Source organism: Acomys minous (assembly GCF_964271855.1).
Source record: "Acomys minous genome assembly, chromosome: 20".
Lineage (NCBI taxonomy): Eukaryota > Metazoa > Chordata > Mammalia > Rodentia > Muridae > Acomys > Acomys minous.
In genome coordinates this window covers 15,099,792-15,116,937 of record NC_140502.1, presented here as the reverse complement: position 1 = coordinate 15,116,937, position 17,146 = coordinate 15,099,792, and the positions used below count along the sequence as shown (strand labels likewise).

Genomic DNA, 17,146 nt, shown 5'->3' with positions numbered 1-17,146 from the left:
ATTGCAGAACCAACCATTTATAACTCCAATTCTAGAGTATTTGGAACCCCTCTACTGGCCTTCGTAAGTGCAGTTTGCCCATGATAAACAGATTTATAAGAACACCCATACATATAAGTTAAATGTAAAAAGCATGATGGACACATATGTACATATTCTTTAGTAAAATAATTCCTCCTTCTATAGGTATCTTTTCTCTGCTCTTTCAATATAGAAAATCTAGTGTGATGATGGTACCAAGTTTTAAATAAAGCTCATTAGAGCTAAAGCAATTTTCATACTTCCTCTCAGTGTTACCTGAGAACTCCTATACTCAGTTGCACAGAAATGTCAGAAACACAGAGAAGATAATACAAAGTGGTTTCAGGTGAGGTAAGAGATATCAAAAGTGACTAGAAAAGAGAAATATAGCTTTCCAGAAGGATGCCAAAGTCACCTGTCAGTGGTTTAAGCTGGTTCCCATAGATCTATCTTGTAGAGCACATGCCAAGGAATATTGTTCTTTCCCCTAGTAAACTGCTCTGCGTTCTCTGTCTCCATCCTCTAAACCATTTCACTATAACATGCTGTACTGTGTGAGTGAATGGCTTCTCAGAAAGTCCCTGTGAATTCCATCTCAGATGTCCTGAATTCTTAACCCTCTACAGCCTCAGCTCTCAATCCAACATATTAACTGACTGTGAAATGATAGGAATAGCTTCTCCCAAGCCATACGGTCTTACAGGCCAGGATAAATGATTCCATACAGATGATGAAACATCATGGTCCTGAGACATAAAGGACCTAACTGAGCAAAGCTACCTTGAAGGTGGGGGAATAATCCTTAATATTTTGTTTGTCTTGTCAACTGAGTGGCATCAGGTCTGTCATTTGTAAGGATCTAGTGTGTTTCTGCAATGGCTTATCATCTCAGATACTTGAACTGTATCTAGGAATTGTTATTTCAAAAGTGGATTCTTGTTCCAGCGAGACAGATCAAGATTTAAGAAATTAAATCATATTCACCTTCAGCGGTTCTGTATTCACAGTCAAGAGCTGCCATGAAGGTGTACAAATCACAGAGAACCCAATGCCTTCCTCGGCCTATGCGGATACTACATATATGTATTGCACAAATATATCTGAAAGGAAAACACTCATACATAAAGAATAAATTAAATACAAAAGTAGATGCACTGTCCTGTCCATTAGCTAGATCTGGGTAGGGGTTTGATGTTTACGGCCTGTATTGTCCTTGGCTGGTGAGATAGTTTGAGCAGGACCCCTGGGCCCAAATCTGCCTACCATAATTTTCTTCACACATACTCTGGTGCCTCATATTTGACCATGTCCTTCGAATGGGGAGACCTGGTGGCACTGAGAGGAAGGATAGCAGGCTACCAAGAAGAGACTTGATACCATGTGAGCATATAAAGGGGGAGGAAGTCCCCCTCAGTCATAGTCATAGGGGAGGGGATTAAGAGGAAAATAGGAGGGAGGGAGGAATGGGAGGATACAAGGGAGGGGATAACCATTGAGATGTAATATGAATTAATTAATAAAATAAAAAATTTTTAAAGTAGATGCGCTGGATGAAGAGGGTAGCTTTTGTTTTGCCGTGTTAATATTACCTTTTATTTTTATTTGCTTGTGTGTGCGTCTGTATGTATGTAAGGGGGCAGGTGCCACAGTGACCTCATAGAGAGATCATAAGGCAACTTTTAGGAGTCAGTTCTATGAATTGGATTCCGGTTCATCAAGTTGGGTAGAAAACACTTCTAACTATGGAACAATCTCCTTTTCCCTTTTGTAAAGATGCTCAAAGACAGGATCTCATTTAGTCCACGGTGATTTAAAAGCTTCAGTGTAGCTAAGGATATCTTTAACTCCTCATCATAAAATATTCACCTGCTTAGTACTGAGATTAGGCACAGGCTGTACCTTGCTTCATTTATGCAGTGCTTAGATTAAAAACCAGGGAATACATCCATTCTAAGAAAGCATTTTGACAAGTGGGCTACATCCCAACTCCAAAGTGAGTCATTGAGAACAGGAGTTTTGCACTTTCATAGCATGATGCTTATTTATACAATGATTATCTCATTCTTTTTGTTTTGCCTCTGTTTCTCTCTCTCTCTCTCTCTCTCTCTCTCTCTCTCTCTCTCTCTCTCTCTCTTTCTCTCCCTCCCTCCCTCCCTCTCTCCCAACTGCCCTCCCTTTCATGTGTATGAGTGCATATGTTTGTATGTCTGTGTTTTCACTTTTTTCTTGTTGTTATATTATTGTTTTTCTCTGTTCGTTTTAAGATAGTTTCTCAGATGCTGAAAATGGCTTCAAATTGGTTGTGTCCCAAAGGATAACCTTAATTCCTGATACCTCTGCTTCCATCTAGACATTGAAGATGCCTAAAGAAGTCCAAGTGGGTTAAAGACCTCAACATAAAACCAGAGACATTAAATCGGTTAGAGGAAAAAGTGGGGAAGTGCCTGGAACACATTGGCACATGAGACAACTTCCTGAACAGAGCATCAACAGCCCAGGCCTTAAGATCAACAATTAACAAATGGGACCTCATGAGGCTGAGAAGCTTCAGTAAGGCAGGAGACACTGTCAACAGAACAAAGCGACCGCCTGCAGACTGGGAAAAGATCTTCACCAACCTGACAAAGGTCTAATATCCAAAATATATAAAGAACGCAAGAAATTAAACACCACCAAACCAAGTAACCCAATGGAGAAATGGGGCTCAGAACTAAACAGACAATTCTCAACAGAGGATTATCAAATGGCTGAGAAACACTTAAAGAAATGCTCAGCCTCGTTAGTCATCAGAGAAATGCAAATCAAAATGACACTGAGATTCCATCTTACACCCAAGAGAATGGCTAAGATCAAAAATTCAAGTAACACTACATACTGGTGACATTGTAGAAAGAGAGGAACACTCTTTCATTGCTGGTGGGAATGCAAACTAGTACAGCCACTTTGGAAATCTATCTGATGCTCTCTCAGAAAAATGGGAATAGGGCTTCTTCAAGACCCAGCTATTCCACTCCTTGGAATATACCCAAAAAATGTTCTACCACACAACAGGGACATATGCTCAACCACATTCACAGGTGCCTTATTCATAATAGCCAGAACATGGAAACAGCCTAAGTGTCCCTCAGTAAAAGAATGGATAAAGAAACTTTGGTACATTTACACTATGGAATACTACTCAGCTATTAAAAACAAGAAATTCCCAAAATCTGTGGCAAATGGATTGAACTAGAAATTATCATAATGAGTGAGTTCACCCAGAAACAAAAAGAGACAAATGGTATATACTCACTTATATCGAGACACTAGCCCTAGGAGTATGTCACAAGAAAGACTTTACTTATCAAGAAAGTGGGTCAGAGAGGAGAACATCCTATTGGGATTTTAGGTGAGAGAAGCATGGGAGAATGGGGAAATAGAAGGATCCAGAGGGTCCTAGAAACATACAAGGAGAACATTACTATGTACAGATCTGCGTCCTGGGGTCCTGTCAAACTATGGCAGCAGCCAAGGAAAATATAGGCAGTAAACTTTGAACCCCTACCCAGACCTAGCCAATGGACTGGACATTCTCCACCGTTGAGTGGAGAGTGAGGTCTGACTTTCATACAAACTCTAGGGCCCCATTTCTGACCATGTCCCCTTGATGGGGAGGCCTGGTGGCACTCAGAGGAAGGATAACAGGTCACCAAGAAATTACTCGATACCCTATGAGCATATAAAGGGGGAGGAGGTCCCCCTCAGTCACAGACATAGGGGAAGGGAATAGGAGGGAAGCAGGAGGGAGAAATGGGAGGATACAAGGGATGGACTAACATTTGAGATGTAATATGAACAAATTAATAAAATAAAAAAGAAAAGCAGGGTTTACTCACAAAAAAGAATCTCATAGTCAATTTTTTTCTATTATTTTTCTATTTTCTGTGTTTTTGCCTTGGGGCATTCACTAGGCTATTTCATACATATGTTGACACTAACATCTCTCTCTCCAGCCTGATTTTGATTTTTCTATCCCACACTCAATAAACATCCTTCAAGTGCCTGGGACATACATCAGTTCTCTTAAAATATTTCCAGATGAAGGTATGTAAGATCTCTCTGGGTGATAATAATTAGTGCTGATACATACCTACAAAAACCACAATATTTGTCAATATATCATTAGCAGTTGAAATGTACTTTCAATTCTCAAAATACAAATGACCAGTAAGTTTTTTCAAGGGCTTAACACATTTAGCCATCAAGAAAATGCAAATTTAATCTATTTGGAGACACTATCTTGTACTAGGCAGAATGTTCTTGGTGAAAGGCAGCAAAGAGTAGTAAAAATATGCAGTAAGGGGACCACTTATTCTCCTAGATGTAATGTGCAATGCAAAATGTGAGTGTGTCAACCTGCACAGCCAATATGAATGTCAGTATGGATATTTCCAATGAAATCCAAAATAGACCTACAATATGTCATAGATGCACAGTTCTTGGAAACATATGCAAAGAATGCTTTATTCAGAAACAGAAATATATTACATCAATGTTTATTGTCCTACCTCTTAAAGTATGAAGGAAATGGAACAATAATAGTTGCATTAACAGATGAACAGAGAGTGAAAAATGTAATAGCATATGGTGGTGACATATTGAGCCACAAGTAAAAGGAAACTTGAAGAAAACTAAGCATATCTGGAAACAACCATATCACGAATGGTAGTACATTCAGAAAAGCAAATGCTGCATGGTCTCTCTTATATAAAGAGCTGGGCTTTTGTGGTTATGTATCTATTCATGTATGAATGAGAGTAAGAATAAATCTAAACCTAAAAATGAAACCAGAAAAGAAAGGGAAGCCGAGGAGAAAGTTGGACACAAATATATGAATGCTGAAATGAGTGTATTGCCTTTAGAAGAATACAAGTTGGGAAAGAAAAGAGAAGGCATAACAACGGAAATAAATTATGTTTTGCCATTACCATGATTGAATGTTGGACTTTGTATTTAAAAATTTCAAGTGATAAAAATTTAAGTTTGGGAAAGTGATGTCTCAGTGTATGAGACATCAAGGAAAAGAACTGGAGTAAAAACCCACATATCTCATTTAAAAGCAGAACAGACATGGTAATAACTTGTAATCTCAGCTTTTGGTGAATGAGACTGGGGATCCCCTGTACAGGATGGCTAGATAGTGTGCCTGGAATCACCTTGCTGTGAGTTCAGCTAAAGGTCTTGGGTTAAGAGATAAAATGCTAAGCATTTTAGTTACTCCTTCTTTTCTTGGAGTTTTATTTCTAGTTTTATGACATATACCCACCCACACTATTACATGTACAAATACATAAGCAGCAAAAGCACAGATTCCCATATGAGAGGCAACATACACCAAACACCAAATTCATTCCTCCACACATACACATGCATCAATACAAGCACCAATTGCATAAACATGAATAGAAACTATATAAAAATAGGCTGGCACATACAAACATCTTAAGTCTTAGCATCTTTCCCCAATTACAAGAAAGGTCTCATACATTCAGAGGCACATCAGAACGACGGAATTTCTCTACCTTTTCTCATTATTAAAAATTCGATTTCCTTATGAGTTAGAGTGCTGTTCTCAGGCTGCCTGTTTTCTTTCATGACGTGGAAGGAGCTGTTCTTCATCACCAGATCCAGTTCCCTTGGTTCCAATGTCTTTCCTAGAAACTCACAGATCCTCTTGATGGCACTCCTAGTGTCCTAAAGGAAAAAAATACCAGTGAGGACGTCAACCTGAATGACAGCAGAGACAGGAAGGTTCAAGGAAAGAGATCAAAGGATATAGAAAAAGAGTAGCAACAAAGTGAAGTAAGCGAGGAAGGGATGAAAAGCTTCCACATGTGAATCATGAACATACACTGTTTAATACATAACCATTGTATGTACACAATCATATGAAAACATACATACTAACACACATGCATGGACATACATTGTGTCCACAGCCACACACATATGCATACACACACATACACATACACACATATATAAAATTTGTCACACACACATGCCCAAACACACAAAACTAATAACTTTTTAGAGAGTAAATGGGCTAGCAGATGTCTCAGCACATACAGCTCTTATCGATGATTGGTTTGTTCCCATAACACATGACAGATAGTTCACAGCTGCTTATAACCACAATTCTGAAGAATCAATACTCCTTTTTCCTCTGGATGTATTGATACTCAAGGAAAAAAAACTTATGAATTCTCTTCCTGTCTGTCTCTCTTTCCTCTGTCTCTTTCTGTCTCTGTCTCTCTGTCTCTGTCTCTCTCTGTCTCTCTCTGTCTCTGTCTCTCTCTCTCTCTCATACACACACACACACACACACAAACAACACACAGAAACACACACACACGCTCTCTCTCTCTCTCTCTCTCTCTCAAAATTATCAGGAGTGCCAGTATGTTCAAATGCACACGCACACTTTCATAATAAGCAAGTAAAAATTAAATGTAAAAAAGATTTAGTAAGAATGTGATATAGGTGAAACCAGAAGAATCCAGAGTTCAAGGGCATCCTCAGATGCACAGTGAGTTTGAGACTAGCCTGGATCCATGACACTCTGTCTCCAGAACACCAAGCTGAGCCAATAGAAGCACAGGAGACCTCACAGAGGGCAGCATTCAGTAAGGCCTGTGATCTCTGCTTGAGTGAGGCTGAGGCTGGAGTATGACCACGAGTGAGGACAACGACAACTAACCCTCCCATGCTAGCTCATGGGAAGTATTCCGTTTTAGATTTGCATGTGTGTGTATGTGTGTGCATGTGTGTATTTGTATGTGTGTATTATTTGCATGTGTATGTGAATGTGCATGTGTGAGTGTGTTTGCCTGTGTGTGTGCATGCAATTGTGCATGTGTGTGTATAGCATGCACATTAGTGTGCATGTGAATATGCACATATTCAAACATGCATAGTACATTCATTGAGTGTTTTCCTTGACTAGTCTTCACCTTACTATCTTTAGATAGATTCTTCCTGAACCTATTTTTCTGTTTCTGTTTTGTTAGCGTGCCTGGCCATTGAATTTCTGAGATCTACTTACGTTTGCTGCCATATTTCAGAGGTTCAAGGTATGTATAGTCATTCTTAAACTTTTAAGTAGGTGCTGGGGATTGGAACTCAGGTATTTATACTAGCACAGCAATGGTTCTTACCCATTGGGTAATGTCTACAGACCTAGAGCAAAAACCTTTATAACCCAAAGTGCAAATGGAATCTGTTATGTACTGCCACCACATGCAGTAAAAAAGTTTGTTTCTTAAATATTTTTTATTTGTGAGATGTATTTATTTATTTTATTTTTAAATATATTTTATTAATTTATTCATGTTACATCTAAATTTTTATCCCATCCTTTGTATCCTCCCATTCCTCCGTCCCTTTCATTTTCCCCTTACTCTCCTCTCCTATGACTGTGACTGAGGGTGACCTCCTCCCCCTATATATGCTCATAGGGTATCAAGTCTCTTGTTGGTAGCCTGCTATCCTTCCTCTGAGTGCCAAAAGGCCTCCCCATCCACAGGACATGGTCAAATATGGGGCACCAGAGTTCGTGTGAAAGTCAATTGTGGAGAATATCCTGTCTATTGGCTAGATCTGTGTAGGGGTTCGAAGTTTACTGCATGTATTGTCCTTGACTGGTGCCATAGTTTGAGCCGGACCCCTGGGTCCAGATCTGCCCATCATAATGTTTTTCTTGTAGGTTTCTAGGACCCTCTGGATCCTTCTATTTCCCCATTGTCCTATGCTTCTCTCACCTAGATTCCCAATAGGATGTCCTCCCCTCTATCCCACTTTCCTGGTAAGTGAAGACTTTCATGGACATATCCCTTGGGCTTGTGTCTCGATATAAGTGAGTATATACCATTTGAGTATTTCTGCCTCTGGGTTAACTCTTAAATATTTTTATTTTTACATATACATTTATATTATATTATTACATGCATGTGAAATAAACTACATACAGCAAGAAGAACTACAAAATAATCAGTAATTATATTAATACATAGATAGTGTTTGGTTATTTGTTTTTGGCAACTTTGAAGAAAATATTTTCCTTTCTTGATGAGTCTAAAAATATGAATGTAACTCAATACCCATCATATCTCATATCAATCAACTTAAAACATCTATCAGGGCCTAGAAACATCTTAATGCCTGAACTAGGCCTGATTGTGGCACTAAACTATTTGGTCGTCAACCACATCAGAGACTTGAGAAAGAATAAAATTAATTACCCGAGTAAACAGGAAGTGCATGTTAGCAGCTTCCAAAGTGAAAAAAAATGGTAGAGACAGTTTGCTACCTCAACAGTTACCCAAAACTCTCTATAATTTTGCAGCATCATCTTCAGCCTTCCGTCCCAGTATATCTGACATATATATCTGTGAGTCAGGAACTATTGAAGACTTGCTTATCATTTCTTGGCAGTGTTTGGCCACTGACTCTGCCTGAATCCAAACTTGTCTATTTTTATGAAGAATTCTGCCAGTCCTACCCAGTTCTTTAAATCAATAACTAGATATGGAGAGAATGGTGTTGGGGTACAGTTTGTGAGTGAGATAAATAGAAGGCAATAATAAGGTGTCCACAAAATATCCTCGGCTTCAGTACCTTCCTAAATGAATCACAGCATGCCATAAATTACTCCAGTATTGTATACCATGATGCTTTTATACTGGCTTGTAGGTTTGTGTACATAATTTTGTCAAAATAAGTACAAATTGAAAACAAAGTCACTTAAAAATTAACTGAGATTCAACCATGCTATCTTAGTAAACAACTACATATACATTCATATGCCAAGAGATTAAAAAGGCAATATTATGAGCCATTCATGATAAGCATTTTTGTCCACTACTATATGCTAAGAATTGTGTGAAATACTAGGGATAAAATGAGTAATCCTTCCACCACCACAGTAATAATAACAATAAAAATAATAACTGGTCCTAGGTTGGGTTCATAATTATCAACTTTTTTTTGCACACCCTTTTCATGTCCCACAAAAGTTCTTTAAAGGTCTTTCACATACCAAGATTTAATTGTAATCTTCCAGTAGTAGAAATGACTTTTAACTGCATGTACATATCTTCTCCTTGGTTTAGCCTGAAGAAAATGGCAATAGTTGTACTGCCAAGCATATATGTACATAAGTAAATACAATAAGTAACATAGTCCCCATACATAAATGTTCCTATGTTAGTATGTGTTCTGGTAAGACATAAAGAAAATAGATTCTGGAACCATGTTAATTATGAGAATAACTCGTTTTACTTATATACATTGTTATACCAAAAGTGCCTCATCTCTAAATATTATCATTTAAAATTAATCTTAACATATATGTTTATACTCCTACACATGAATAAAATAAACTACATACATCAAGAAGAACCATTAGATAATCAGAAATTATATAAATGTTACATTCATAGTGATTTGGCTATTTGTTTTTGTCAAACTTGAGGAAAGCATCTCTCCTAACATGTTGGGCTAAATTTCTGGATGAAAATCATTCTCTATCATATCTCATTTCTATTAACTTAAAACATCTATCTTGATCTAAAAAAGCTTAACCCCTAACCAACTAAGCTTAATTGTAAGACTAAACTATCTGGTCTTCAACCCTTTAGAGACTTGAGAGAGAACAAAACATAAGTACCTGAAAGAATCAAAAGTGCAGGTTAGCAGCTTCCAAAAATGAAAAAAATTAACTGAGACAGTTACTCTACAAACAGTCACCCAACACCCTATAATGTCGGAGCATCTTCTTCTGCCTTCTTGCTCAACATTTCTGACAGGCCTATTTGCAAGGCAGAAAATATTGTGGACTTCTGTACCCTGTCTTGGCATGCTTTGGCCATCTACTCTGCCAGCATCTATGCTTACCCATTTTTAGGCAGAATTCTGTCTGTAGCAGAAACAAGGACATTTTGTCCTGTGGCTTGTTTGCCACATTTGAAGCCAACTCCATAAGGAGGTTTTTTGATGTTGATCCTCTCCTTTGAGGTAGGCTGGGTGTTGCCAGGTGTTAACTTGTCTTGTTGTCAATGAATCTTTAGAATAATTAAAACATTTTAAAATGTCATAATCTGTAGGTCTCTGAGGCTTTTGAAGAACTCATTCAACTATTTTACATCATGTGTGTATAGAATCATATTTATCTGTTATAATTGGATGTATATTCTCGTGGTAAAATTAGACTAGTTTTTGACATTACCATGAGTTGTATCAATATACAAAATACTATACCAATGAATTAAAAATAACCTTATTTGTGAATAACAATTAAGGCCTTCAGTTGTGGAGAAGAGTCAATTATCTACATTTTGTTCTATCCTCCTTCAATATTACTATATTCCCCTTTCTTTATTTTCTGCTCCTATCTCCTTACCTATGAAATAAACATAAAGGAAAAGAGAGACATCCCTGAGTCCAACATAGTTTTCTCTTTGTCTAAAACCAATATTGACTTATAACCACCTCCGGAGGGAAATAAGCATCTGTATCCCAAAAGAGCCAACAGGAACCTACCCAACTCCCCTTAGAAGAACTGGGACTCTGTTCTTTTAAGGTTTCTTCTGGCTGATTTGAGGTGAATAATACCTTTGAACTACCTTCCCCATAAAAAAAGATTGGGGAAAATGATTAAGTAAACCAGGGATAGCAACTGTGGTGTAGTTTCTAAATGATGAGAAATTCTAGGCTTAGTACGAGACCTGTGTGGGACAGTCTGAAACGCTGGACCAATTGGGAGCAGATGATTTCTATAATGTTGTCCTTGAAGTTGTCCAATTCTGATGGGTGACAGCAACTCATGCCCCTGCGGGTGGAACCTGGAGGAGGCAGGATGTCAGCATGCAGCATCCTGGGATAAATGAATTCTGTCAGTTCTGATCCCGCATCAGTGTCCAGATCTTTTGCTCTATAAATATAATTTCTCACAAGTATTATATAGTTCTAACATTATAATTGCATGAGGTGTGTGGGATGTACAGAGAAATTAAGGCTCATTCTCTTTTCATTGTATGAGCAAAAGTAATGCATCTGCAATATTCTTTCATGCCATACTAAGAATGTCCTCTAATGATAAGACATAGAGTATCTGTGAACAGTATGAGGCCTTGTCTATGCAAAGGCACTCATATTGCAGCCAGTCTCAGAGATCTTCCCATGTAGTGGGATTAGCAATATAAGTCACCTGCTTGTTCTGTAGTTTGAATTGTTTACATGCCAATTGCAGCCCTGCCCTTCACTACCTCTGGATCCCATCCCCTCCCTCATCCCCTTTTCCTCCCTCCCCAAATCCTTAGAAAGGGATTTTACCTTACAGAATGTTTTCCATTTCCACTGTTGGCAGTCTGTTCAGGAAGTTGTCTCCAATGCCAATGAGTTCTAGGCTCTTTCCCTCTCTTTCTTCTAACAGATTTAGTCTGTCTGATTTTATGTTGAGTCTTTAATCCACTCAGGCTTTAGGTTTTTACAGGGTGATAAATATGAATCTCTTTGCATTTTTTACAAGTAGACATCCAGTTAGACCAGCACAATTTGTTCAATATTGTCGCTGTCCCTCCAGTGGAGTCTGTGTGAAAAATACCACATGGCCTGAGGCCATGATCCCTGACAAGGGAGAGCCTTCTGGACTGGGGGCTGATGTTTCTGCCAGGAGAAATTAAATTGCAGCTCTTTTCTCTCATTGTGCTGGAATCTATTCTTTTTTCTTAACTCTACTTCACTCCCAAGTCAGGACCTTTCAGGCGTGAACGTTGCTAGGAGACGACCCTGACTCGGGACTGCAGCCAGGGACCATCCAGGCCCAGAGGAGTTCTGCTTCACTTCCACTTATTAAAAGAAACGTGACTGAAATTAATCATTAGTTAATTAGTTATATTATGGCTTACAAAGAAATATAGTATTAAAAAACTTCAGATAGTGGCGCTCAGATATCAGAAAAGGGAGCTAATGAAAAAACTGTCTTGGTGGCACACAGGTGCTGGGCATAAGTTCCATTAGGGAGAGAACACTAACCCTGGACAAAGGGAGCACATGCATATTGATACCAAGCCAGTAGCTTAGAAGTGATGACATCTTTGCTGTGTGTTGTGTACCCTGTATTGTTTCATTTAATGTTCTAATTCAAAATATGACAACACAATAACTTTGCATTCTGTACCTGAACTGTGTTTGCTTGATTGCTCACTGACTTCCTCGGATCTGCTCTGTGGGAAAATGTCAACACAAGCCCTCCTGATTTTGAAACGCATGCATAAGAATTTAGCCTGCTTGCCTGCAAAACACACTCAGACACAGAGTTTTGCCTCTGTTTGTCACCAACTTATCTCTGCCCACCCATACTTTAAGAACTCCTGATCCCAAGGACACATCCATGACTGAGCTCGTCCATGGAGAAGATGCTGTATTTTTTCCACTGTATAGTCTTGACTTCGTTGTCAAAAATCAAATGACCATAGGTGTGTGGATCTCTTTCTGGGTCCTCAATTCAATCCCAATTGTCAACTGGCTTATCTCTATGCCATTACCATCCTGCTCTAGTTACTGTTGTTCTATAGTGCAACTTGAGATGAGGGATGGAGATTCCTCTGGCATGTCTTTCATTGTGTAGGATTGTTTTTAAGTACCCTGGGTTTTTTGTTTTTTTCACATGAAGTTGGGATTCGATCTTTCAGTTCTGTAAAATATTGTGTTGGTATTTTGATAAGGACTGTATCGAATCTGTAGGTTGCTTTTGGTAGGATGGCCAATCCACGAGCATGGGAGATATTTCCATTTTGTGAGATCTTCAATTTCCTTCTGTAGACACTTGAAGTTTTATATATATATCTTTTACTTGCTTGGTTAGATTTACACCAATATACTTCATGTTACTTGAGGCAATTGTGAAGGGTGTGGTTTCCCTAATTTCTTTCTCAGCCCATTTATCATCTGTATACAGGAGGTATACTGACTTTTTCATGTCAATTTTTGTATCTTGCCACTTTGATGAAGTTTTTTTATCAGCTGTAGGAGTTCTTTGGTAGAATTTTGATGGTCAATGATACTATCATATCATCTGTGGATAGGGTCACATTAATTTCTTCCTTTCCTGTTTGTATCCCTTTGATCTCCCTTAGCTGTCCTATTGATCTAGCTGGGACTTCAAGTGCTATACTGAAGAGACATGAAGGGAGTGGACAACCTTGTCATGTGCCTGATTTCAGTGGGATTGATTTAAGTTTCTCTGCATTCAGTTTGATGTTGGCTGCTTGCTTGCTGTATATTGCCTTCATAGTGTTGCAGGGTGTACCTGGAAAGACCTGAAGGAAGAATCCAGGACTTGAAAGAGGACAAACAAGAAGCACACTAATGGAGAGAGCAAAGACCACTTTTACGATTCTCCCTAAGCCTAGCACTGACAGAACATGTGGAATAAGGACCCTGAAGATGGAGAATGGGATGTGGATTGAGGTGGTGAGAGACTGTGTGTTGAGGGTGAGAATGATTCTTACCTTTTTGAGCTCTTCATAACTAAGCAGCAGGATGTTGTCTCTGTCTCTCAAGGACAACCAGCCACGTGTGTGCTCAAACCACGATCCGTATGGTACTGTACCAGGGAGAACAGAATGTGAAGAGTAAAGAGAAAAGTCAGGAGATCTGGTCAGATAGATGACTTAGTGATTACATTTGGTTAATGATAAGCCTCATTTCCTTAATTTCATTCCTCCAACTCACCAAGAATAAAAAATAAATATTCCTTCAAGTTAACCTCCATAGACATGCTGTACCACACACATACACAAATATGAACAATAAATGAATAAATAAAAGTGAGCATTTAAAAAAGAAGTTGGGGACCTTCTCTCTGCTCTTCACTAATCTTAACCACTGCCCACATTTCTTTCTTTCTTTTTTTTTTTTTTGAGAAAGAACACTTGTAGTCGATTTTACTGGCTTACTTTTTTCACACAAATTAGCATGTTCCAAAGTCTCATTAATTGTATTATATCTGACATTAATAGACCTTCCAACAGTAGTGAAAGTATCTTCATGAATATCATATATGTTCTTTTTTTCTTTTTTCTTTTTTTTTTGTTTTTTTGAGACAGGGTCTCTGTGTAGCCTTGGCTGTCCTAGACTCAATTTGTAGACCAGGCTGGCCTCGAACTCACAGCGACCCACCAGCCTCTGCCTCCCGAGTGCTGGGATTAAAGGCGTGCACCACCACACCCGGCCCATGTTCTTTTTCTCTATGCTGGGTATTGAACATATACATTTTTCATGTTAGTCGAGACTTCTACAACTGAGCTACATCTCCCATTCAAATATTTTATTAACATTATCTTCTCTACCACAAAAGTGATATTTAAACAGAAAACAAAATTTTACCTTATGTACATCTTTAACTGTCAATAGTTATTGTATGGAAACTCTAGGGATTGGTATTTCTACTGTAATATACAACTTTATCTTTAATGTAATTTTGGTTTTGAAGTGATATATATAATTGTGTCTTTTTGGTGACTGGGCTGTTGTATTCTATGACTATTAATTGATAATGGGATTTTTATTCCCTACATGGCTAACACATTTTTCGTTCATTCCTTAGCATTTTTCTTAACAATTACCAATGGATTATTCTATTCCTTGTACCTTTCAATGTTGTTTTTAGCAAAATCTCAATCATTTGATTTTACCATTAAAGACTCAGGAGCCAAATGTTGGGGTGAAAGCCTACTAGCTCAGAGAGTCAGAGAAGGCACCCAGATGACCTTCCTCCTCAACTGGCATCCCAGAAGCTATCCCCCTCTTCCGTGCTATTCTAAACAACCTCTTTCCAATTATATGTCCCTCCCTTCTACTTCCTGTGTGTCTCTCTTTCCGTCTTCCTGACTTCCTCTAAATTACTGCCCACATTTCTAATCTGTAATTGAAGAACAAATCCTGTGCATATTTACAGTCACATGATTGTTTTTTGAAATTATATTTGTAAATGTTTATAGTGAGATTCATGATGCCTAAATCATTACTCTATTATTGTTCTCACAGACATAAGGGAAAATGGTGTAAAAGGGAATCTCCTGGAAGATTCAATCAGCACAAATATGTGTGGAGAAAAAAAAAGGATTTCCATACAGAAACAAAAAGGGACCCTGTGATTTAATAAAATACTGCCTGAAGAATTATCATACCAACTAACCATCTAAACAAAAAGTTTTTGGTCTTGCCTACTCAGTCTCAGCCCTTTTTTTATAAGTCTGATTGCATTTTTACTATATACATGTATGTAGCTGTATGTCTATGTGTATAATCCAGTATGTGTGGGGGTACAGGAGCACCTGCACAGTATACACACATATGGAGGCTGGATGCTAACATCAAATGTCTTTGCCAATTTTTCTCCTCTTTATTTACTGCAATAGGCACTTTGTTTGAACACAGCATTTGACAATTAATCTTATTCTGGCTAGCTAACTTTTTCTGGGGTCCAATATCAGTCAATTTCTGTGTTATTAGGGGCCATGGGGCATGCCTGGCTTTTATATGGGCCTTGCCACTGAACTTAGAGGAGACTGAATCACACACTTCAGTTCGTGGCTCTGTATTAGGGGCCTCTAAAAGGTGAGTCTATACCCTTAACTGCTGAGCAGTTTCTCCAGCCCATCATTTGTTTCTTGCTAGTACAACTCTTTAGCATATGCACTATTCTCAGTTGTATCCAGTTCTGCTCTGCTTACTGTTTGCCCTGAACATTTTAATTTTGTATATGCCTTTGTGTAGAAACCATTGTTACCTAATTATTGCTGTTTGTGCCTGTGGTTTATTAGCACATTGGTGTATGAATTGGTGTTTTAACCTGTGTGCACTGGAGCAAATGCCAGAGGAGGAAGTTATGTGTCTTCCTCTATTGCTGTCTTCCTTACTAGTTTGACGACTGGTCCTTCCTTAAGTTCAGGGTTTAGGATTTTCAGCTACACTGTCAAATACAAGCCATATTTTGGTGGTTTGAATGTCAGATGTTTGCTGCTGCTGTTTGAGTAGGCTTAGGTCATGTGACCTTCACAGAGGGAAAAAATATGACACTGGAGATGTGTGTTGAGGATTCAAAAGCTTTAGAAACTCCAAGGTTCCTCTCTCTGTTTCATGTTTATGCTTAAGGAAATATGGTATCGTCTTCTTTTTCTAGTTTCCACATGCCTGCTTTATCACCATGGACACTTATCCCTTCAGAATCACTAGCAGAAAATAAAACCTTCTTATATAAGTTTTCATGGTCATGGTGTTACATCACATCAAAAATTACTTAATACTGCTGGATCTTCTTCTGTCTTTGTCTTCTAATGCTCTAGTACCAGGGCCACAAGTCAGTGAAAAACCACTCCCATATTATATAGGAGATGAGATCTTATCTCTGGCCTTCATAGTTGTTCATCTAGGACATCCACCCACTGAACAATATCTGTATCTCACATATGATGTTCACCTTACATGTTGTGACTCTTCAGCATCTGAATGAGTGTACATTCTACAGAGTGACAAAGTAGATATTCGTTTGGCTGGATTTGTAGTCCCTCAGAGACAGCCTGGGTAATTAAAAAGAGAATAACATGGAAAGGTGAGGATAGATATGATGATAGAGCATTTGGTTGAAATGTGTGGGCTCTTTTGGTACTGGAATATCTAGAGATTTGGAGCCCGTGGAATGTTTAACCACAGGGCAGGCAGAGGAGAGGGTGGACTACTGTTTTGTCACTTATATGATCTATTTTCCAGTGTTTATGAAGCCCACAGGCTGCTGGGACAACCAGGATGATTATAGAAACTTTGGGCTTCCCAGGCCAACACTCACACTCATCACATTCTACACAGCATACTCACCATTTCCTTGAATGAAGTCCTTAAAGAATCCTTCCAGTGACTCTGATTTCTTAATGTGATTTAAAGCACACAAGAAGTAATAACCGGACACAAGAGCATCTCTGGGATTTCTTAATAGATAAATCATCTTCAATACAAAAATTGGAGAACAGAAAACCACAGCACTTAGTTTCCAACATCTTCATATGGTTTCCAAGAAAATTTATTA

At 38.4% G+C, this 17,146-nt stretch overlaps 1 protein-coding gene across 1 annotated transcript in view; it reads right to left on the bottom strand.

Annotated features, from left to right (window-relative positions):
- The window catches only part of LOC311591159 (sulfotransferase 2A1-like), a 65,135-nt gene that overhangs the window by 1,635 nt on the left and 46,354 nt on the right, over nucleotides 1-17,146 (bottom strand). Inside the window, exon 5 of the mRNA XM_084770528.1 lies at nucleotides 5,583-5,754. Coding sequence (XP_084626654.1) covers nucleotides 5,583-5,754 — 172 coding nt within the window. The remainder of the gene's footprint in view (nucleotides 1-5,582; nucleotides 5,755-17,146) is intronic.